The sequence below is a fragment of the Falco biarmicus genome, chromosome 1 (genome assembly GCF_023638135.1).
Source record: "Falco biarmicus isolate bFalBia1 chromosome 1, bFalBia1.pri, whole genome shotgun sequence".
Classification (NCBI taxonomy): Eukaryota; Metazoa; Chordata; class Aves; order Falconiformes; family Falconidae; genus Falco; species Falco biarmicus.
In genome coordinates this window covers 35138573-35161289 of record NC_079288.1, presented here as the reverse complement: position 1 = coordinate 35161289, position 22717 = coordinate 35138573, and the positions used below count along the sequence as shown (strand labels likewise).

Below are 22717 nucleotides of genomic sequence, written 5' to 3'. Positions count from 1 at the left end.
TGACGGACTTCCCAAATCCTTCCTCAGAGTTTACGATTCATATCTGTGAGCCCTTAGTCAGAAACCGAAGACATTCAGACAACTCATTACATTACTAGCAACACTACTAGCAGGATATTACCAAGATGTTTCACAGAGCACTCTTGGCCTGTTGATGGCAGAGGTTAGCACATGCTGACAGACAGTACTTCTCTTTCTTTGCTTCACTGAGAAAGTGATTCCCACTGGGAAATTCTTGATATCTGATGCCATGAAGACAACAGTAAATGGTCAATTTTTATAAGCAAAAAATTAATTTAATTCTCTTACACTCCATCATCTTAAGCTGCCCCATGCACAGGTATTCTACAACTTCTCATTCACACAGAACAACAGCACCTAAGGTACAGCTTTTGCTGATGGACAGGGTTAACTACCTCAGCAATGGGATAAAATTAAAACTTATTTATGCCAAATACTATGTCATTCTGAAAGATGCAATCCCATTTACTCTTACTGCACTGGCAGCCAAGCTCCCGCTGCCCCAGGTGGAGCAGATTAGTTTTGATGCATTCCTCCTCTCTGAATGTCATTCACTGACCATGGCTCTGCAGTCCAAAAGCTTCACTTGTAACTCCATCAAGTGTCAGAAACTATCTTATTTATTAAAACTCATTCTACATTTAAGATTGGTGATAGCTTAAAGAGTAGGGTTATATAGTTACAAGGTCAAAGAGAATCATAAAACAATACAATAGATGAGGCTGGCTGTGCTCATCTTGAATCCTGTGTCACTGGGGAGAAAGTGTCCCTCAGAAGAAAAGAGCAAAGCAAGTGCATGGAAGGCAGAATTGGAAAGACCACCACAAAACAAGCATATTCCATTTTCCCTTTAGAGGCCTCCCATCTGGAACAGTACAGGGAAGAGGAACAGTTCATATTGTTTGTGGCCCATCGCTAGCAGTAGTCTGCCATCTGCTGATCTACACAGCTGTGTTTATAGCCTTCAAGGTAAAGCAGTCATCCATCTTTTCTCACAGCCTGTTCTTATTTCAGCGTACGCTAGTACATGAGAATATGAACAGCAGTGTCTACTCATCTATGCTACAGTCAAGCCAAAGCCAAAACCACAGGATATCAAAGTGCAGCTGACCATTACATTAAGATGCTTGGATCTCTGTCAAAAAGCTGTTCCATAGGCTTACAGCTTTGAATCATGACCAGAAAAAAAAAAAAAAAAAAAACAGTTTATCTTAAAGTAGCTTCCTACAACCAACAGAAAGTGGTTCTTGATACAGGCCAAAAAACTGCCGCCTTTCTGAATACTGCTCAAGCTGCCAAGGAGTTCCATAATCTAGCACAGTTAACCATCTTCCTATGCAGGCAGTCCCTATATTTGTGATGCACAATTATTTACTTCCCTCTGCTCAGAGCTTGCATTCTTCCAGCAATTCTTCCTGTACATGAGTACTGACAGAGCATGTGGTAACTCCTTGCGCTGCATGTTACCAGCTGTACAATTCCATTATGCAAATGACATTGCTGATAATTAAAAGCGTTTATCAAGTAACCACAGAGGAACAGCGTCCTCCTCCATGACCAAGCTGCACTATGCATCATTGTGGGACTATATAATACATCTACCTGTTATCTCTGCTACAACTGTTTTAGTAGTTATCCAAGACACTGGTTTACAGTCAGATTTTTCTAAGATATGACTGAATTTTATAGAACGTTGACAAAATAAAGGGGTTTGGCATTTGCAATTTGGCATTTAATATTTGGAAATCAGCTTTCAAAATACAGCCTATTTCTCCCTCCTTTTCTAAAGAAATTCACTTCTGAAAGATGAAAGCTTCAGCTAGAAAAACAGAACAGCATGCCTGTCCAGGTCATATGCAGGAAAGAAGGTTCTGTGGGCCCTATTGTAACATTGGTGTTTTCTCAGATCTCTTCCAAGAAAAAAAAAAAATCCCACAGAAAATCATAAATCAAGATGGCTTTTGAGTATCCACCAGCAATGTAAAGTTTAAAAGGAAGGGAGAATAGAATGAAGTACTAACACTCTGAAACTGACTTACACAAAGGAATATGATATCACAGATTTTTCACTCACAACCAGTTTCTACAAATTGCAATCAAAGGCAAAATGATGTGGAATTCATCTGAAAGGAAAAATTGGAGAGAAAACAAAAATGGGAGTGAGTTAAAAAATTTCAGAGCAAAGAAAAAGCATGTCAACAAGCACAGAAGCCCCAAGAGAGGGGAACCAGCTGAGGAGACTGAAAAACTTGTATCGCATTTGTCCATATTGCTTGTGCAGCTTGAGCAGCAACACCATTCTACCAAGTAACTTAATCTTAATACTTGAGTGTAAGAAATGTGGGAGAAAATGAGATTTACTTACATGTATAAAGACGCTTGACTAGTGCTGACAGTTGTTAATTGCCACCTCTGTCATTTTTTCCCTCCCATTAGAAAACATGGTCCTCAACAGAATTTAGTCAGAAATTATTTAATAATATTTTGAGGGAGGAGAGAGAGAGAGAGAAAAGGTGGCAGAAAACATTGCAGTCACTTGCAGCAGTTACAGTGTGTCTTGCTGGCAGCTTCATTTGGAGGCAAAATATAATCTCTAGTAAAAGTGATTTATCACAGTGACACATCTCAATGCACAGCTCAGCAAGAGCCACTTAATACACATGCAAAAATGACAATGAGAGGCAGAACACAGAAGAGAATACAAAAACTTGCATTCCTGATACTTTCAGAAACGACAGTCCTCCTCCATTCCCAACAAAAAAGGTAGCTTTCTCACGAGGGTCCCAATCCAATCCTTTGTCAATTTCGCGTTACTCATTTAACTGAATCTTTTTCATTGAAAAGGGCTTATTCTCTTATGTTTGTTTTTTATTCAGGGTAAGTAAAAAAAAAAAGTATCATGTAAAACTTTGAAGAAAAAAATACCAAATATTCTAAAAGTTTAGGTTTCTAATTAAACCAAAATGGAAACATCTGGCTACCCTTTTTCCCCCTGAAATTAATACTCTTCAACTGAAACTGACTTTTTCTTTTACCATTTTCATTTCATCAAAAAGTAATTTTCTTTGGGGAAAGAAGGACAGAAAGCTTTTGATGATACATTTTTACATAAAACAAATGAATTAGTAAGTCCTTATGAACTTCCTGGCTAACACTGTATTTGTCATGATAGCACTAACAGAATTTTGGTCTGCCTGTTCTAGAAACACAAGCTCTGCTCTCCCATGTAGCAGCCAATTTTCACGAGGTGTTAGCAGAGGAGGACCAGACCCAGCTGAAGAGGTCTGACAGCATGCAGAAGGCTGAGGCACGCATACCCGCAGCTCTGCAATCCTTCACACACTATCCTCTGGTCACACAAGTCTAGTCACACTGTTCCTGTCTAAAGACAGTAAGGGTAAGGATGTACAAGAATTACTAACTTTTCCTCTTCTCAGCACCTAGCACTTGGACAGAAAGTACAAACTTTCCTTATGACATTGTCCAGGCTCACAAAAGATGATATTCCCAGTTTAGAGGGTGGCATAGTATATATCTCCTGATTCTGTGACCTACTCAGTGCACACAGGACTGTTAAAAGAGTGCTAAAATGAACTAGAAGTGTGAGATGAAAACATACTCACAGCTCCTTTCCCCTCTGTGAAGGAGTTCATTAAAATATTTTTCAATGCAAGATGAAAACTGGCCAGATGACAACTCAGATTTAAGTCACCAGATACTGTCAAGGCTTCTTAAAGAGGAAAAAACCACAGGTGTAGCACTTAGAAGCTCAGCATCTTGCCAGCAACAAGATTCACTAGTATCCAGCTATCGGCTAAAGAATGGCTCCATTCACTCACCTGCAGCATAATCCTCACAAGGCCAGCTATTCAGCCTTGTGCCCCAAGCAAAATCCTACAAAGGAAGACAGTTTCACTTGGCATTGGTTGCTATGGGTATCAGTGCATCTTGCTTTTAAATTAGCTCAGGTGTGGTTTAAACAGTAAAAATAAAGGATGTTGTGGAATTTTAGAAAGCCTGAAGACACAGTTTTCTTCAGATATCAAATTTACAGATGTTATATTTGACAGCATTTCCTAAAAAAGAATCCCTCAGTAGGCACAAACTCTGTTACTAGTTGCATTGGGATAAAATTACAGTAATTTCACTATCTTAAAAGTTCTCCTCAATTTAAATCACCAAAAAGAGAGAGATTTATGTAGCTTGGTTCCAAATTTTCAGTTCTATCAAAAAAAGCTGCAGAAAGAATAAAAATAGCAGCAAAGCTATACAGTGAGCACTGTCTAATACTCTACAGAGTACCCTAGTATAAAACAACAGAACCAGTAATAAGCAATTGCAGAGTAGCAGAGTTTGTGGGACACAAAGCACACAGATTAAACAAGGAAACTGGTGAAGAGTCAGAAAAAGCTGTTTATCGAATACTGCACAGTAAACACCTTCAATATAGTAATACAAATTGATTTCCTCAAATAAATCGTAAGTGACCAACAGCAAAATAAAGATCAATGAAGACCTTAATGGTAAGCAACTGAAAACCACTGCAGTTGTATCTTTTGCTGCCTTGTATGCAAAAGAATTGCCCAACAGATGCAAAAGTAAACAAACCAGCAAATGATTAAACAGCTCCCTGGCTGGGCTTTGTCTGCCAAATCTCTGCCTGGAGAGGACTTTTATGTCCATGTAATGGACCCTCAAAATTATGGACTTACAAAGGAAACAGCTGCTTAACCGTAATGGTAATTACCGTGGTCAGACTGCAGAGCACCCAACCTTGAGGCTGTGGCTCAAGGCATCTGTCTCGTGCAAGACACAATGACACAGATATGGAACTGAATTAGTGTCATTGCACGGAGCTTGTAGCTGACTCAACCATATTGTCACAAGACAAGTTGAGGAACAGGATGAAGCAGTGTGTTCGGCTCACTGTGTGGCAGGCCCTCCCAGAAATGGTTAAAGGCTGGGAGTGTGCTTGATATAGGCCAGGTGGCACCATCATAAGGTGGTGTGGTGTGTCAGGAGTGACCCATTGTGGCCCAGCTCATACATCCTACAGCTTGTGGCAGATTTTAGCCCACACTGAGAGCTAGTGGGGGCCAAGTTCTTCTCCCGCCACCCTCTGAAGTTCACCCAAAAGCCACATTGAGACACCATCTTAGGCTCCAAAAGCAGAAAGGTACTCCCTAATACCTGCAGCGTTAAGGCTGAAATCATCATTATTGCACTTCTGTCATCCCAACAGCCTGTGGACCTTGAAGCAACTGTGGGTGCCCTGCTGTTCTCACTGATGAGTCCCACTGATCTCCACAGAAGGCAATGCAGGCCCATCTGCTTCAGTAGCACTGGGGTTATTTAGAGAGCAAGCAGAGTGTGTCCTGTCATAACTACAATTTGTCCTTCTTTAGCAAGCACTATAGTTGGGGCATACTTAGATAAAAACTAGTCAAGTGTCTTTCTCATGGTCATCTGGCAACTTGGGAGTGGTCAAGCCTGGAAAGCACAAAATCCTGACTCTCATTTTTCTGTTCTAGCTACCAGAAAAAACCTGCTTCGCACAGGTGCTATTTTCCATATTTATCTTGATTGCCTATATAACTATAAATAGTTAACAAATACAACACTCCCTACATTCTTCTTATGCTGAAGTTATCCAACAGATGGAGGTCGAGACCCCCATTAGCACAGATCCTGCCCTAAGTGGTAGAAGCCACCAAATGGCAATGGACAAGTGCTCTGGCTTGCACAGAAGTTATCATTCTGATACATACATAGCTGAGATAAAAATCACCAACTATTTATTCACCAGCTGACAAAAGGTACCACTTGCTAACAATATCTGCCCTATACTTCCATACTGGCACAACCAGTTTTGGTTGTTAACTGCACAGCACCACCTATGAAGGGCACCCACAGTGTGCAGAAACGTTTATCTATAAACTGTTTGTTCCCGTTAAAAGAGTATTCAGGCTGTAAAAGTTGCTATAATACTCATGTGTACAATAGGCTGCTTTTAAACGTGTCATCTGCCAAATACATTTTCTGACAGAAAGTGATTCCTGATATGATACTAGATAATTTCTGCATGAATGAAGTTAAGCATGGCTTGTAAGAGACCAGGACAGCAGTATTTCAAGAAGCAAACAGATCAGAGACAAGTGACAAGGCTGATCTCTGCAGCTGCAGTTAACTGTCTTTTCTTCAGTCTCTCCTGAACAGGTCTAAGAAGGGCTACGTTTTCCTCCTGCTGATGAAGGCTGATTAGCAGTCAGGTGGGGAGAGGCTCTGGGGATGGCATGACACATTAATTAAATCACTTCTACCAGCTAAGTGATGACACTTTGATTTATAGCAGAGCTCATTCAACTAGACACTGGCATTTCCTGGGCACCTTGATGAGGAAAAAGCCAAGCTGGGAAGCAGGTGGGAAAAGAGGGGATGTGCACGTAAAGGAAAAAGAACAAACTGTGAAGTAAATACCTGTAGCTGATAGAGACTATTTTCAAAACAGTGCTTACAGGAGTGGTAGGAATAGGCATGAAACATGAGCTGAAAATCATTTCATTCACATTGCTTATATAAACAGTATTTCATTTTGTCTGCATCTATAAGAAAAGCTGCCTTAGGACAGAGGCTTGTAAAAATACCTTAAATTAAACATAATATGAATTACTTCATAAGGCACATTTCAACCTGACATACTGAGTTTGTGACAATAGACATGAGTCAGTGCTATCTTCAGGCACAACTGCAGCAATCTCAGAAAGTAGAAATCTCCAGAAGGCAGAGCAGGACAGCAGTCCAGGGGGCAGTTTTAGATGCTATGCCCCAGCCTGTTCCTGCTGCATCATATGACAAGACTGGTATCTCCTAAACACTGCGTTTCAATTTCTCCCTCTGCCCAAGGGCAATAACGTTATTTCACCAACCTTTGTAAAGGGTTACCTTTATCCAACTTCATCTACTTTGTTTAGGATTTTGACATTTGAAAAGGCTAACTTAAACAGTCTTCCTATTAGAAAGCTTTTCTTTTGGTGACAAGTCTACATATTCTTCCTTGTGAACTCTGTGGTCGAAATCACAAAGCTGCACAAGGGAAAAAGAATTCTACACCCCAGAATCCAAAATAGATCAAAGCAACTATCATTACAGTAATATTTCACTCCCTCTTCTGAGTCAACCACACTTTGGTAATCCTTGGATCACTTTTTTCTTTGAAAGCCTAAAGCAAGCATTTTAGAATACTTAGGGTCTAAATCATTCCACTTACTGTACAGGACAGTGGCATTTTTTAGTAAGACATATCTTTATATTCTTGAACACAAAGGAGGTTAGTTTGCTCACAACATTGTGAGATGAACTTTTTTAATTTTTTTAACCTTTTTTTACAAAAGCTCTTTGAAATATATGCACAACTGTAGCAAGAATCATTTTGGACCTCTTAAACTACCCCTGGCTCACTCTAGTTTCATACATGAAGCGGTAACATTTAAGGAAAATATCAAACAATAAGGTTGACTCAGAGGATGTATTCCTTTTAGTCAGTATTACTATCCTTCTAGTTAACCTGTGTTGTTACAGCAGACAGTGGCCTCACACAGAACTGAGGCCACATCATGGTAACCGCTTGTAAGAAGATTTAATAAAAAGAGAATTCTTACTCTCTAACCTTTCACTAACAACCAAACCCCCGTCTCCCCACCCCACCTCCCGCCCCCAACCACCTCTCACTGATATGGCTTCCCTAGCAGTGACCGGCAACAAAATAACTGCTTTTACTGTAAATCCAAATTCTAAAGAGTAAAAGATCTCTTGAGTCTCTTTGCTTGGCACATGCACCATGTACATTTGTTTTATCTCATTAACTTTGCTTATCTGAATTATATTTCTTTTTTCAGCTCATAGCCTTTCTGTGTCTTCTGTAAACAATTTCCACCTCTCTCTCAACGTTTCCTCTCATTTATAGGTGTGATTACTGCTACACTTGATAATATCTTGCGCTTTCCTAGCATACCCCCTAGGACTTTCAAGTGCTTTATGGCTGATTTATTGTGAGAGTCAAACATGAGAAACCCTTTCCAGAAGCAGCAGCAACACAGAAATTTGGGTCATAAGGGAACACTGTAGCAGACTGGTACATAGATCAGTGTTTAACCAACATCATTTGTCCCTGTTAATATTGTATAATATATTTGGATTATTTTTTTTAATTTTTTTTTTTTTTTTTGCATCATCAGCTCTTAATAACAAAAGACTTTATTTAGCAGTGAATTTGGTAGGTGGCTAGGTGGGGGCGGGGAAAAAAACTAGCTTGCTTTTACATAGATCCACATGCATCTCCTTTTGATCATTAGAATAAATTTCCAGAGAGGTGAGCAGAGGTTTAGCTGCACGACTCTCATTAAGGTTAACTTTATTTCAGTAATGAGGTGAAAGTACAATCACTGGAGCTAATATAATCAGTGATGAGACAAAAGTCTGCTGCCATAAACACTGCTGAAGAAGATGACATTGACAATACTGATAGGTAAGGAAAAATAGGTATCAGTAGGAAAATGATGCAGTGAGGGTAAAGACCTTGCCTTTAGGTATAGTAGTAAAACTTAAAAACTGACAGAACTGTTGCACTGATGTGAATGTACTGACACTGACCAGAGGACTGTCTGGCAAGATACTGAGCATGCCAGTTCTCAGCTTTGCTAGTTCCTAGCAAAAACAGAAGAAGCAGGAGGCTAACAGTCCTGTGCCCCTAAAAGTCATTTACGAAAGATAATGAGGATTAATGTAGTAGCAAAAAAGGAATGTTGAGATAAAAGAAAACAGCAGGTGTCGAAAATCAACAGCTATTGGTGACAGCCCCAGAAGACAATCCCAGTAATATATTGCACAAGAAAGACCTTATATAATGAAAAGTGTGAGAGCCATCGTGCCACTGCACTCCATTACTTTAGCTAATAGAATGATCTGAACAGAACAAGGCTGGGAAGAATTTTATAGTAATTAGCAAACCTGTTAGTGCCCATTTTTCTTCTGCACAACACATGAACAAAAGAAAAGCAGCCACAGCTATTAAGGGAAACTGACAGCAAGGAAAAATGGGAAGAGAGACAATGAGTTGGGTACCTCTGCAGAAATAAAAATAATAATTACATTTTTTATTACAAAAAAGTATATGAGGATTTTTAGCTTAGCACTAAAAAAATACACTGCAATACTCTACTAAATACATGGCATGTAATCATCCACATCCAAGTACTGCTAGTAGAGAAGGAACAGAGGAAACGTAATGTATACACCCACTCTATATAATTCTTGCAACATTCAGTACCTCCATAAGCAGCTCAGTATGACTTTATCCAGATACCACAAACAGAGGTGGTTTTTTAAATCATGTGGAACTAATCCACTGCAAGCTGTTTGTACTGAATCCATTATTTTAACCTTATAGCTATAAAAACCAGTGTATTTATAATGACATGAACAAGACGTGCCCTTTTCACTTGATTTCAATATCTTACTGACCCTTCGAAGACTGGAGCAGAATTGCTCAGTGAATCTAGGTGGTAAGCCCTCTTACTTTTTGGATTAAGACAAAGGATATTTGGTTTTGCCATCCTGGCTTGCTGCATTGTCCTAGTCATTGTTATTGCAGATATCCAACCATAACAAGAACAGCCCTGATCAATATGTCTTTGTTGTGTAGACCTGAATTAACTACATCTCACTTCCCTTTGACAGCGACACAGATCACATGCAGCTGCTGCTTCCACTATGAGAAACACGAATTCTGGAAAGCATATTCATTATCTGGCTGTTAAAAGCAACAGAGCATGCAAGCCTCACCCTGCCTGGGTTACCTGAGAAATCAACACCTCCGTTTGATTAAGTGACTGCCAGCTAGTCACCTTCTCACTCTAACCTTGATGTGGCAGGACTGTGACAAGTGCATATAGTGTAACATCACAAAATGTTTCACTGATGCTCACAAATAGATAGCTTAATTTGTTTTAATAGCCTCGTCCCTTGCAGCATTTCCACTGCAAACTGTGGTTTTGAGGACAGAATATATCAGCTCTTTATAGGGAACCTACCTGAAAGCCAGCTGGCAGGAAGCCAGGGAGAATCCCAATGAGGTTCAAAGCCCTCAGTCTTTACCCAACTTACAGCACTTAATAAATTCCAATGGCATTCCACCCCCATTACCAAATTTTTTTTTAGTTGTAGGACTTGGGATCAGAAGAGTTGACTTTATAGAAGTTACAGCTCCTTCACAGATCTTCTGTAGCTGAGTATTACTTGTGTACCAAAAAGACCCTAAATGAATTTCCATTTTATATAGAGGCAACTAAGTCCTTATAGGGTGAATTTGGATTTTTATTTCACTCATCTTGCAGAAATAACAGGGCTGTCTGTTGCCAACTCCCACAATGTTTTCATGGGTCTCATACTATTTGTTGCTTTTCTTCCAGTTGCAGCTGCTAGAGTAAGGTGGCCACATAGAAACCTCAGTTTTTACACAAGAAAGAAAAAAAAAATCTCTACAGCTGTAGAGAGGAACTCGGAACTTTGAAACTTCATTAGTCCATCTTCAGATGATAAACAAGCACAGTTCTGATTTTTAAATTTATTAAGGTGTTAGAAGTGGACCTGACTTGTGATTGCTGAACACTTAGAGTTAGAATTCTCAGCATTCAACACCGCTGCTAGGGTTCATGTAGCATCAATAAATCATCTCACTTCCAACTGGCAAAGCCTTTATAGATAGGAATATGTATGACAGAGGTAGAAACCAGCTTGAATTTACAAACTAGCAGGGCAGGAACACTGAGAACTAGTCTTCCCATGTGTCACTAAGCAAAGGAAGAGATCACTGTTCATATCTTTTTTTTAGTTACTTTTCAGCACAGGGCTGGGTTTCTAAACAGCAAAATGAAGGTTCACGAGCACAACTCATGTGGGATCATTTTGACATAACAAACTTTCAAGTAACTACTAAAAAAAAAGTTTAACTGATGCTGGTGCTATTTTGGTATTACAACAAATTCTAAATATAAACTTTTCACAAGGGAAGACTGAGAACAGATAGCACCCCTTTCTTTTTCATACGCCATCTTTCTCCTGCAAGCCTTCTCTGTGGTTGGCAGCAAGCTAGGATATTGTAATTAGGACAAATGCTTTCTTCGGCATCCCAGAGGTTTTCAGTAACTTTCAAAGAGATTTACTTTTTCAGCAACAAGAGTTCTAAATGTATGATTATCAAAGCAAAACTCATATATTTGAGATGCATCTGACTAGTGGTATCCAGGTCCAAGATCTGAGTTCTTCGTGACAAATGCAGTGTAAACGGGAAAATTCATACTCTGCTTCCTAACCCAACTGACAGCACAGGTGCCAAGAAACACTGGTTTTCTCTCCAGAAACTTTGGATTTGTATGCCTTTTAACACACACTGCAACCGTGATAGTACGAAATTTTGCATAAATACTCAAAGCAAAGGTGGACTGAGACACTGGAATGCTATAGCTAGCACCAGATTAAAGTGGGAGTGAAGAGAGATTAAAAAGGGGAGAAAGGAGCAGAGACATGCCCTCTTACCTCAAAAGCAAGGGGGAGCGTTACACTACCTCTCCCTACTTTAAAAAGCAACACTTCCTCTAGGAAGAAGAACTCCCACTATCCTATTTCAATCTTCATTGACTGCAGCTGAGAGATCCAAGGCAAAGCAGGGGAAGGGACAAAAGACATAAGGGCTTGAGAAAGGGGGTGGGTGGATGGGACCAGAGCAGTCAGGGAGCTGAGAAGAAAATTAAAAGCAGGTTTAGGGGTGGCAGGAGGTTAAAAAGCAGAACCACACGTTCTGTGGCGAGAGGCTGGAAAAAGGACAACATGGCTCCGAGGGGCTGAACTGCTCTGCTGTCCCACACCTCACACAGCAAGCAGCCACAGCCTCTAAGTACCAGGGAGTACCAGAGACACAATGGGGTAGCAGTGAGGTTAAGACTAAATTACACATTAAAATATGGCCTTGTGTGTAAAAAAAAAAACAAAACGAAACAAAAAAAAAAAAAAAACCATACCACAGCAGGCTTATTTGGCTGTAGTCAGTCAGGAGAAGCTTCTAAGCAGGTATCAACAAAACTACTGCTGAAACAAAGCAGCACCTCACCGATGGGCCTCACCACAACACCTCACGGGCCAAGCCATTGCCTTACCTCGTTTTTCCCTGTCAGAGCCACCACAACTGGGGAGAGGACGCTCCAGCCGAAGGCCACGGACTGGACACCATTATGGAGCTCCACGAACAGCAGGAGAGCAATCTGAGAGTGACGAAACCCCGTCCTGTCCGAAAGCCTTGTCCCAGGGCCTGGTTCGTCACCACAGTGGTCGCCTCAGCTCTGGGCTTCCCTCGCCTCAGGCAGCTAATGGCGAAGGGCGGGAGGGGGAGGGGGGGTGCAGCGTGAGGGTAAAAAAGGCGGGAAACGGGGCAGAGCCGGCCGGCAGGCGGCGCAAGGGCTCACCCTGCCCCTGACCAGCCCCCTCAGCAAGCCCGGGCCCTGGAGAAACCCGGCCTTGACCGCAGAGCCGCCCCTTCGCCCCTCTGCAGCCCCGCGCTGATGACCCTTTGTCACTGCGTTGCCACAGCACAGCCCCCCTGCGGCATAAGGAGAGTCACCATGATGGAGCAGCACACAGCAGCAGTTGGGCTAATCTCTCCCGTTTCTCCCCCTGCTGTGAGGCTCAGGGGTTTGTAATTATTATTTCAGTACAACAGTTGCCAATCAACTTGCCCCAGTCCCATGGCTATTTTCACACAGCACCCGTAACTGCTGAACAGGTTGAAAACCCAGGCAGCCCTCAGAGGTAAGTTTAGCTTGTGGGTTTGGGTGGCTAGGCCAAAGGTGCAGGAGTAATTCCAACCCGACACTCCGTGTATTTTCCCAGAGCAGCGTAAAGAATTGCCTTCTGTACTTGCAGGTTTGACTGCCTTTTGATGGCAAAATTCAGCTCCAAGGGCCATCTGCCAGCTTGGCGAGGCAGGGAGGAGAGCAGCTCTTATCCAAATGCTGTGGTAACCTCTGCTGGCTTCTCCTCGCTGTTACACCGCTCCGGACACGCTACTGGAAGCATGCTTGTGGGCTGACACGGGATGTTGAGCAGACAAAAAGACACCAGAAGAGGTATATCACATTTGCTTACTCATACTTCTGTATGCATTTGCTACTACAGAGGATTGTGGGGTTTTTTTATTTAATGTGTATTTTTACGGCATCAGCGATTTAGATAAATTAGGACACCCATTCAGCCACGTGTGAACACGTTTATTTCCTCAGACTGCAGAACTTTTATTACTAAGCAGGTCTGTAACTGTAGTTTGCAACTAATCTACATTTTTCAGTTTGTAGATTGGCTACAGCATACCCAGTGTCATCTTACACAGCTGATAGATGCATTTTTATGCATACCATAACATCAATAGCTTAAGCTGCTACTTTTTTTGTTGTTAAAATAAACGTTACACCTGTGACATACCCAACCTTATCCCGTTTCTTCAAATGGCAATATTTCATATCTGTGTAAAACAGGTATTATTCATACCAACAGGTCCATTAAAGGGTCCAGGTGAGGCAAGGTGAGAAGTCATAGGAATTACAACTATAGAACTTTTTTTGCTCTGAGAGTTTAAAATCTGAACAATTTTTGTGCAAGACAGGAACAGAATGCAGACAATTGACATATGTTTCCCATTCACCTTGATTCCTAGTATTGTGCCTTACTCTGTAGTTGCATGCAGAGACAGAAAACATACATGATAAATGAGAACTGGATTTTATTAGAAGCTTCCTTTAAATTGGTAAGAAATTATGTGCTAGCCCTCATTTCAACTATTAACAGCAGAAACAGATTAATTGTATTCTATGGAAAAAATACGATTTGCCTCCCAATCCATTTGCAACTATAGCTTGTGTTCTTCTATTCCCTTAATGGAAATACATACTAGAAAAGCTTCTATGAGGCAAGCTGTTAGCCAGAATTAATTTCTTAATTTTCTCTACTCTGCAACTTCCTGTTATTTCACCATAGGCAAAACAGCAGACCACAGCAACAAACATGCTTCAATGTTAAGGCATCCTGAGAATTCTTGCTTAAGACCTATACTTTTAGTCTACTAGGAATCATGATTTCTAATAAAAATTTGTGGCCCTATGACTGCCGCAAAAATGAAAAACATGTAGACAATATGCATGTTGCTACAAGTCAGACCTTATTTCACCAAAAATATTAGATAGACCTGCCTGTTTAATTAGACATGGATCAAAAAATGAAGGACTAAGTACTTTCCCATCATTCCCTGCAGGTTTTGAAGTTGGCATTTTTCCTCCCTCTGCATATAGTTTAGTTAGTTGTTTGCCTCGGGTTGTAAAGAAATGCAGAGGGCTGTTATTAAAGCACCAATAATTTGCTGAACTCCATCTTTTGTGGAACTTGCTGAGTTAGAAAATTCCTTTTCACCTCCTCCCCCACCTCTCCTTGACTATAATAACTGAAGAACAAATATCACATTATGGTGCTAGGTAAAAGGATCTGGTGTGTTTGCAGTTTAAGTGACTAGCACAAGACAGAACAAATCCTAAAGCTCAAGCCTGTCCAGCTAAATGACAAGGGAAGTAAAAAAAGCATTTGCTTTTTAAAGGCATTACCAGAACAAAGACTCATGTTTAGGATTTGCTGTGCTTAGTGCTTTTTATTCAGAAATTGAGTCCTAATATAGTTTGTTAGAAAGCTCTGCAAGTGATTAGAGCCTGAACACACACAGGGGAGAGTGAAGAATTGCCACTACAACGAGATTCTGAGAATGCGGAAAGCATGACCCCAACTCATCAACTGTTTAGTGTTGGCCTCAATCCCAAAATGTGCTTTTGCCTTTCCAAACTCCAGCCCATCACAATAAGAATTTTTATCCAGCTCTCCATGTACCATCCCAATGGAGCAGTACGTCAGGTTCTTTCAAGGCCAGTGGCTCAAGTTTAAATTCAAAGACAGCAGCTAATGTTTTGCCCTTCCACCATAGATTACTGTTTCCAAATCAGTACAACTAAATACTATACCTGTTCCTCATTGTCAACTGCTACCATTTTTCACTAGCATTAATATTCTTGTAAACTACAGGAATCAAGGAGCACAGACCTATTCAATTATCCCTATCATTGACCTCAGTGCAGATAAGCAGAGCTCCATCAAGTGCTCTCATTAAATCTGCTGCCAAACACAAGTCAACAACTCCAGTCTCTTAGCTGACAAATAGAAAGGAGGTATCAGGCAGCCACCAACAACCACAGAATCACCAGGATTTTTTTGCGAGAGGGACAGACGTCACTTAAACTACACAGAAGTATTACCAGGAAGCATAGACTTAACATTTCTTACTGTATCTCCACCACATGAAGCAATCATTTGCATTTCTATTCCCTGCTCATTTCACTTTTGCTAAGGGCCCAGATCTTTCTGCACACCATTGAGAAAAGCATAGTCTTTCCCTCAGCTGAAATGAAACAGATTTCCCGTTTGCCTCTACTTGCTTGCCTTTATTACACATATTCAAGTTAACGTCCCTCTCTGCTGCACTGCATTCTTCAAACTTATTTTGGTACAGTTGCCTTGTAGTTCAAGGAAAGACATGAGAACAGGCGGTGTTTTGGAACACAGATATATTTTTAATGATTTGACATATAGCATAGACACTAGTTGACCAGCTCAACAACCAGGGAGGAAGGATGCAGTTTCTGTCCCATTGAATGGACAATGGTCACAATGCACTTCTGATCACATCCTGTTTTTCTAGGAGAGAAAGAGGCCAGGAATTCCTGCTAATGTTGTCCAAATTAGGTTGGTTCTTTAGCTTTCTTAAGAGTTACTGCTCCAAGCAGTGGTATCACCTGCTACAGGAATTAATACCACGTTGGAAAAGTAAGCAAAAGCGAGCCACCGGTATCTTGATCTCACCAGTCATGCTGCAAAAACATGAAGTGCTGGAATACATCTCAGCAGGAATGATATAATAGACCGACCTGATGGCTTTCCCTGAAGAAAACAGTTATGAAGTGCTGGAACAGGGGTGAAGAACCTGTTTAACACCAAAAAGAGAAGTAACCTCTGCTACCCTCTGAAGACAGGATTTCACACTGCATCTTCACACTGTATCATGTGTGCTGCAGCAAGTTGCCATAGGATGGCAGCAAAGGGGTGACAGATTTTCAGCTGGATAAACTGCTAATGCTAAAGCTTTTAAGCTTTTGGAAAAACAAGATTTTCAAGAGAATCTGCTGACGGAACCATTATCTCACTTGATGACTTCTGGGAAAGAACAATGAAAACAACGCAAGTGGATTTTATCAGATGGCTGGTAACACTACTTCTTTATATCATATGTAATTGCAATAGCATTCTACAGACCTTTTGCACCAGGATACTCCAGCAATGTGCTGCTGCTTTTTTTTTTTTTAAAGCCTTGGTAGACTGTTTTATTTTAGTCAGAGAATAGGAAGTATCAGTGTAAACAAGCATACACACAGTCAAAATCACAGGGGAGATGGGATAGGGTAAAGACAAGAGAAACAGGCTCTGCATATAGAAAAGAACAGCCCAATTGTCTAGCACTTGGACTTTGCCCAGTGATATGCAGGGGGAGCACAAATTTAGTCAGCATTTAACAGGTTCTCTACCCATCTTTTCTGTGTTGTGTGGCCTTAAGAGGGAAACAATTTAAATTGCAGCTTCAGAGAGCTAGGAAAAATTGTAGAACCAACCCTGCTCCAGTGCCATTCTGATCAGACCAAAATTCCAGAGTAGCAAGTATTATCAAACAGCAAATCAAAAACATCATGACTGTTCAAGCGAACTCATGCAACACAGTTGTCCTCAGAGGAGGGCTTGTGCCATGTTCTGACATTCTAATTACTTTATGCACAAGGACATCATTAAACTGAAATCCTAGAACAACTCCACCCATTTGCCTCCTGCACAACCAGGAGTGAAGTACATTTGAATTACCAAGGCCTGAAGAAGTTCAAGCAAACAAATCTTCAGTGCTCCCTGTCAGAAAATGGACTAGCAGAGAGCTGTTTACAGAACTAAGACTCCTCTTCGAGGAAACTGTTGCAGAGTAACAAGGAAAGAGTTTACAGACAATAAACATCCCATCCTAGGCAGATCCCTGCTTTTCTCTAATGCTATGGGACTTTGACGAAATAACAACTCCATTGGAGTTCTGAATGCTTTAAACTCACTAAGAGGAACATAAGCACTATAGTGACAAATCTCAACACAATTCCTTTAGACTAAGGAGGAAGAAAACCAACCAATTTTAGTCAGGACCTAAAATATCCTTTCTACCTGACACAAAAAAACCTAGGGACTGAAAGACATCAACAACTAGCTATGCAAAGCATCAATACTTTCAGCTAGTAATCCATATAAAATGAATAAATAATTCATAATTACATATGTAGCGTACACCATGCATCTCAAGAAGTGCTCCAGAGATAAGCACAACAGGCACGCTTTACTCTCTAAATGCAAAAATTATTACTGTCACTCTGGAAAGCGTCTGGACTGCAGACACACAGCTGAACCTCCAAGTACAGCTGCAAAGCTACATTAGATATTTTTCTTATGATGTTTTTAGCCTGGATTGACTCCATACATCCTAAAGTTTGGAGGAAGCATTCAAAGAATGTACTAGTACTCTAAAGCAGGTGCATAATAAACTGAAGAAAGCAAGATTCAATCCCAGAGAACTTAAGTCCCTCGCTTACACTGTACACCTCTGGGTTTGTCCCCAGAAACAACATAAAGCGTTTACACTGAGGCTCTTGTAAAGCAACAGCTGTTGTCTTGCTCTTTTGGATTCTAGTCTCCAGTTCCTTCCCTTTGTTGCTTAGATCATGCAGCTTTCAAACAGGCAGAAGCTCTGGGGGATATTCGCCGTAGCAGTATTTTGCAATTGGATCTCTATAGGTGTTTTCATGCTGCACACTCTGTCAGGAAGAGGAGGAGAAGCTTTAACAATAAACACATATTGAAACAATACATCCCTTCACTTAGGGCCGAAACCCAGAGCATTTGTACATATGCAAAAGGTTTCTCAAATTCTTCTACGCATTAGAATATCATCTGGAGACAAACACCACCACACTCCCAACATATAAAAGACAGTTACTATATTAAAGCACTTTGATATTCAACTGTACTCAGAACCTCCTTTTCAGGGGACTACCCAAGTTGGTGGGAACAGATTCAATACAAAAAAATAATATTACATATGCTTAGGTAGTATCATCAAGTGTCCTAAGCAAGCAACGCATAATAAAATTGCCACTTGAGATTTGTGCATGTTTCTTGATAAGGCCAGGGCTCAGACACTATGAGTAAAAAAAACCAAACAAACCACCAACAACCAACTTTGAAGACATTGGGAAATATGTCCTTTGTCTGTAGTCCACCCCATTGCTATATTAAATACTCAAGCTGCATGACATCTCCAAGGACTTTCTAAGAGAGCCAATGTTTGCTTAGGTCAAAACTTCTAATAAAATCACATGGGTAACACAAGTTCACCTCTGTTCTTAAAAATAAAAAAACTACAACATACTTTTTGAGTTACAATGCAGATGATTGTCAGTATATAGAAGTCTAAAACTGTACCATAAAGTAAACCATTCTGAAGCTACTGGGAACAACTCTCACTGTTCTCATCCTTATGAGACATTCCTCAGAACCCAACAGAGAACTTCACCAGTCACTGACCTTAGCTAGTCTCTTTTTAGTTCAGTACCCCTTTTCTAAAAAGCATCTACAACTCACCCTGCTCTAAATATGCACTTTGCCCTTCACTGACTGATGTTATTACTTCATCTTACAAATCAGAGGACTGCCTTCAAATTAGCTCTCAGCCACAGCTTGAGAATTTATGAAAATGCCCACATGCATGCAAGCACAACAGACAAGCCATTCATAGGACCAAGCCCCATTTTCCAAAGGCACTTTTTGGATATTTTTCCATTTTCAAGCCCTGGACATGCACTTGTGTCTTACCTGTGATGAAGTCCTACATTTTGCCAGACACAACTCAAAGTGATCTTCCACTGCCATGAAGAGGTTTTGGAAAGCAATAGCTGCCCGGTTCAAGAAACGTTCCAGAAGATGTTGCTAAAGTGTTTAGCAAAAGAGATGACAAAACAAACAAACAAAAAAAAAAACAAAAACCACACACACAGTAGTTCAACAAGAACTAGTCAAAGCCCACCTTAACATACACAGCTCAAGTATCAGAGGAATAGTAAGCAACTCCACTTAGAATTTCTAGCAAGCACTGAAAGGTTAACACATCACGAACCCCAGCAGTAAGAAGATAATCTAGAGAACTAATAGAACACAGGGAAGTGCTAATTGCAAAACTGATGCTGGCTGGAATAGCTTTTGGGCAATCATTTCCCTTCAGCAAATGGAATTCCACTGAAGCTGAAACATTCTGCAAGGTTCCCAATATTTCATCTTAAAGTTGGGAAGGATGGATTTCTTTTTTAAAGCTTTATTTATAGCTTGTCACATAGTCCTTGCAGGCTTTCCTCATCCTTCCAAGAAAAGGAACTGTCCCCTCTAAGGAAAAAGCTCCTCACAACAAGTACTTTTAGCCACAGAGAAACCTGAGCAGCTGAGAACATCTGAAAAGCAGGAGAAAGTCTATGCACCTTGCTGGGCTGCAGGCAACAGGAGACACAGTACTCGTACACACTGCAGCAGCCATTGGGAAGGCAGCTGTCACAGCTGTACAGCTTTGTGCTGGCCACGTTGACATTACAACAGCCATTTACCAGTAGGTCCTTCCTCTCACAGATGTAGCCTGAAAAAACAAAACCAGTAGTAACAACTGGCAAGATGTACTCCTTTGTATGTTCTATAGAAATCTACAGTAACACATTACTTAACAACAGGTTTATCAGGTAGTAGATTATGACCCCACTCAAATTGACAAGTCCTAACTAGCAATTCTTTGAAATAACACTTGGACATAGAGCTGTTTCACAACAGCCTGGTGTTATCTGCACAATTATTAAGTACCTACTCTAATATGCCGCATACAGTATGAGTATTTAAATGCAGAATATTTAAGTTCTGATTTCCTTTTGGCATAATTCACTGTTGTGATTGGAAGGGGAAAGGTGATTGGCGATGACTGTACTGGAAAAAATACAACATATGTTCTTTCAACTGGTCTATCTCTGGATAACTTTCTTTACAGTTCAATACGAAGATATATAGATCTATCCATGCAGGATAGCTGTCATAGTTGAGTGGAATCCTTAATAGTATAGAACCACAGTATATGTCCTTATGGAAACTGTACTACTACAGTGTTAGACTGAAAGATATCTGATTTTAGAGACCTTAGTGAATCAGCAGTAAGCGTAATTCAGAAAGTGCTAAATACTGATGCAAATCACAGAAGATGTGGGGGGGTTTCTACGGCCTTGATCTCTAGTCAAGAGAGGTTCAGTACCTGAGCAACAAGCACACTGGGGGAGCATGTGTGCAGGGCAGAAAAGGTTCCATACACTTAAAACAATTGGTTAATATTCTTGGGTTTACAAGGGCCAGATGAGCTTGTTAACAGTGACTGAGCACTAATTATACCTGTCCTCAGCTGCCTCCATACAAGGTCAGTCAGGTTTCCCTGATTACATTCCCTAATATACCTGACAGTAGGAATATGCTGCAGGGAGATACAAACAGCTCTGCAAGCAACCACTCTAAATTGAGCAGAACTCAATGTCTGGGTTCTGCTCAAAGGTAAACCAGAGTTCTTTGAACCTACGGTGGCCCTGGAAACAGCACAGCTGCACTCATAAGGTACTGTGCCTGAGCTGTGCACACAGTCAAGTCAGCAGTGTCTGCAGCCACAGCAAAATTAATTGTCTGAGGATGAAATACCAACAGCTGAGGTTGTGCAGTAAGAATGCCTTAATAAGGAGCAGTTGTTACTTGGAAGTGCCATCAATGACCAGACAGGCAAAGCAGCATTCAGCACTGCAATATGCAGAATAAGTTCTTAGTATCAGGTATACCCAGTTCATCTGTAATGAGGAGCTTCCCCTGCACAGAATTCCTGCACTGGTTACTCAGCTGACTGCTGTTTCCCGAACTGAACTTCACCTTCCACATGATCGGCTGCTCGTGCTCTTGCACTTGGAGAAGATTCCGGTCTCTCACTGTCCTCTCTTCCTGCAAGGCAAGACAGTAATGCAACCAAATACAAATGCCTTCTGCCTTTCCAATCCATGTGCTTCTCCCACAATTAAAACACCTAGTAGTTGTAAATTCCACAGCACAGGAAACTCAAGTGTCAATGGAACAAGCAACATAATACTTGCAGTGGCTTACTTTTTGCTGGACACAGCATAAAAGCAACACAGTCCTGTAAAACTGTGTTGGTGTTTGGGGGTGTGGGATTTCGCCAAAGGATCAGCTAACACAGCTCAACTCGGTTACTACAACTACAGAAGCAGCATCGATTATATTAAATAACCATAGGTGCACACATTTCACTTTTCCAAGTTCTTTGTTAGTGGAAAGTTCACAGGAGATATTGTGTTGTTAGCTCAATTTACTAGAGATATTACAACAGAATAATCGAGTCCCTCCAAGATTAGCTTTTCCCCCCTCAAGGTCTGGTTCAAACCATTATCGCTGTCAAACACTGTCCCAGACATTACTTTTTTAACCCCCTGTTTTAATTTGACAATTACGATGCAAGTTTTACGGCAACATATCCCAGGAGCTCAGGGTCAGCGCTTGAAGACCAGAAGTCACCCCGGGATTCGGGATGTTTTAACCCACCCCGCGCCGTGGGGGGCCCGGGCCCGCACCTCCCCCAGCGGGCCGGGGGCTCGGGGGACACTGACCTGCTTGAAGGTGCTGGTGAGGAAGTAGACGAGGGAGAGCCCAAAGACGACGCCGAGGACCCAGCGCTTCCTCAGCAGCCGCCGCCACAGCACCGCTCCCCAGGGCACCATGGCGGCGCGGCCCCGGGGCCGCGGGCTGGGCCCTCAGCCCCCCGCCGCCGCGCTCGCCCGCCGCAGGGAGGGAGAGGAACGGCGGGGGCAACGCTGCCCCAGGGCCGGCATCACCGGCTGCGGCGAAGGGAGGGAAGGAGCCTCGGCGCAGCCGCCCCGGGCACTGCCGGTGGACCCGGCCTCCCGCAGCGAGCGCGGCCCAGCCGCTTCCGCCGGCCGCGGGGCGGGGGAGGCGGAAGCCGCGGCGGTGCGTGCGGCGCGGGGGGCGGTGCCGGTACCGTGGCCCGCACGGTAAGTACGGGGCGCGCCGGCCTGCGGGCCCGGCCTGCTGCTCCTGCACCCGGGCGGCTGCCGCCCGCGCTGGGGCGCTTGGCCACGTATTCCAGCGGGAATCTCCTTCCCCGACCTAACTGGGGAAACAAGGCCTCACCCGTGTCTCTCTGTGTGTATACATATGTATGTATGTATATATTTGTATATACGTGTGTTTATCTATATGTATATATTTATTTATTACACTCGTGTGTGTGTAATGGAGCACAGCCCAGCAGGTGCCCGGGAATGCCTGTGCACTGCAGGTGCCATTCCCAGGGGAAAATGGCCTTGTTGAATCCTGTGCTAGCGTAGGG

General features: G+C 41.9%; 2 protein-coding genes across 8 annotated transcripts in view; one reads left to right on the top strand and one right to left on the bottom strand.

The window, feature by feature from the left end:
• Positions 1 to 13321: 13321 nt before the first annotated feature.
• Positions 13322 to 22280, bottom strand: SPRING1 (SREBF pathway regulator in golgi 1). Its single transcript, XM_056351197.1, has 5 exons — positions 21978 to 22280; positions 21141 to 21297; positions 19767 to 19918; positions 19111 to 19224; positions 13322 to 18053 (listed from the first exon to the last, which is right to left on the bottom strand). The coding sequence occupies exons 1-5, from the start codon at positions 22086 to 22088 to the stop codon at positions 17970 to 17972; spliced, it is 618 nt and encodes a 205-aa protein (XP_056207172.1). The 5' UTR covers positions 22089 to 22280; the 3' UTR covers positions 13322 to 17969.
• The window catches only part of RNFT2 (ring finger protein, transmembrane 2), a 33469-nt gene continuing 32996 nt past the window's right edge, over positions 22245 to 22717 (top strand). For 3 of the 7 annotated variants that reach the window (XM_056351155.1, XM_056351164.1, XM_056351130.1), the window contains exon 1: positions 22392 to 22544. The gene's annotated coding sequence lies outside the window, so the exon portion shown is untranslated. Of the gene's footprint in view, positions 22549 to 22717 lie in introns of all 7 variants that reach the window. The other 4 variants (XM_056351145.1, XM_056351184.1, XM_056351173.1 and 1 more) reach the window with 4 other exon arrangements.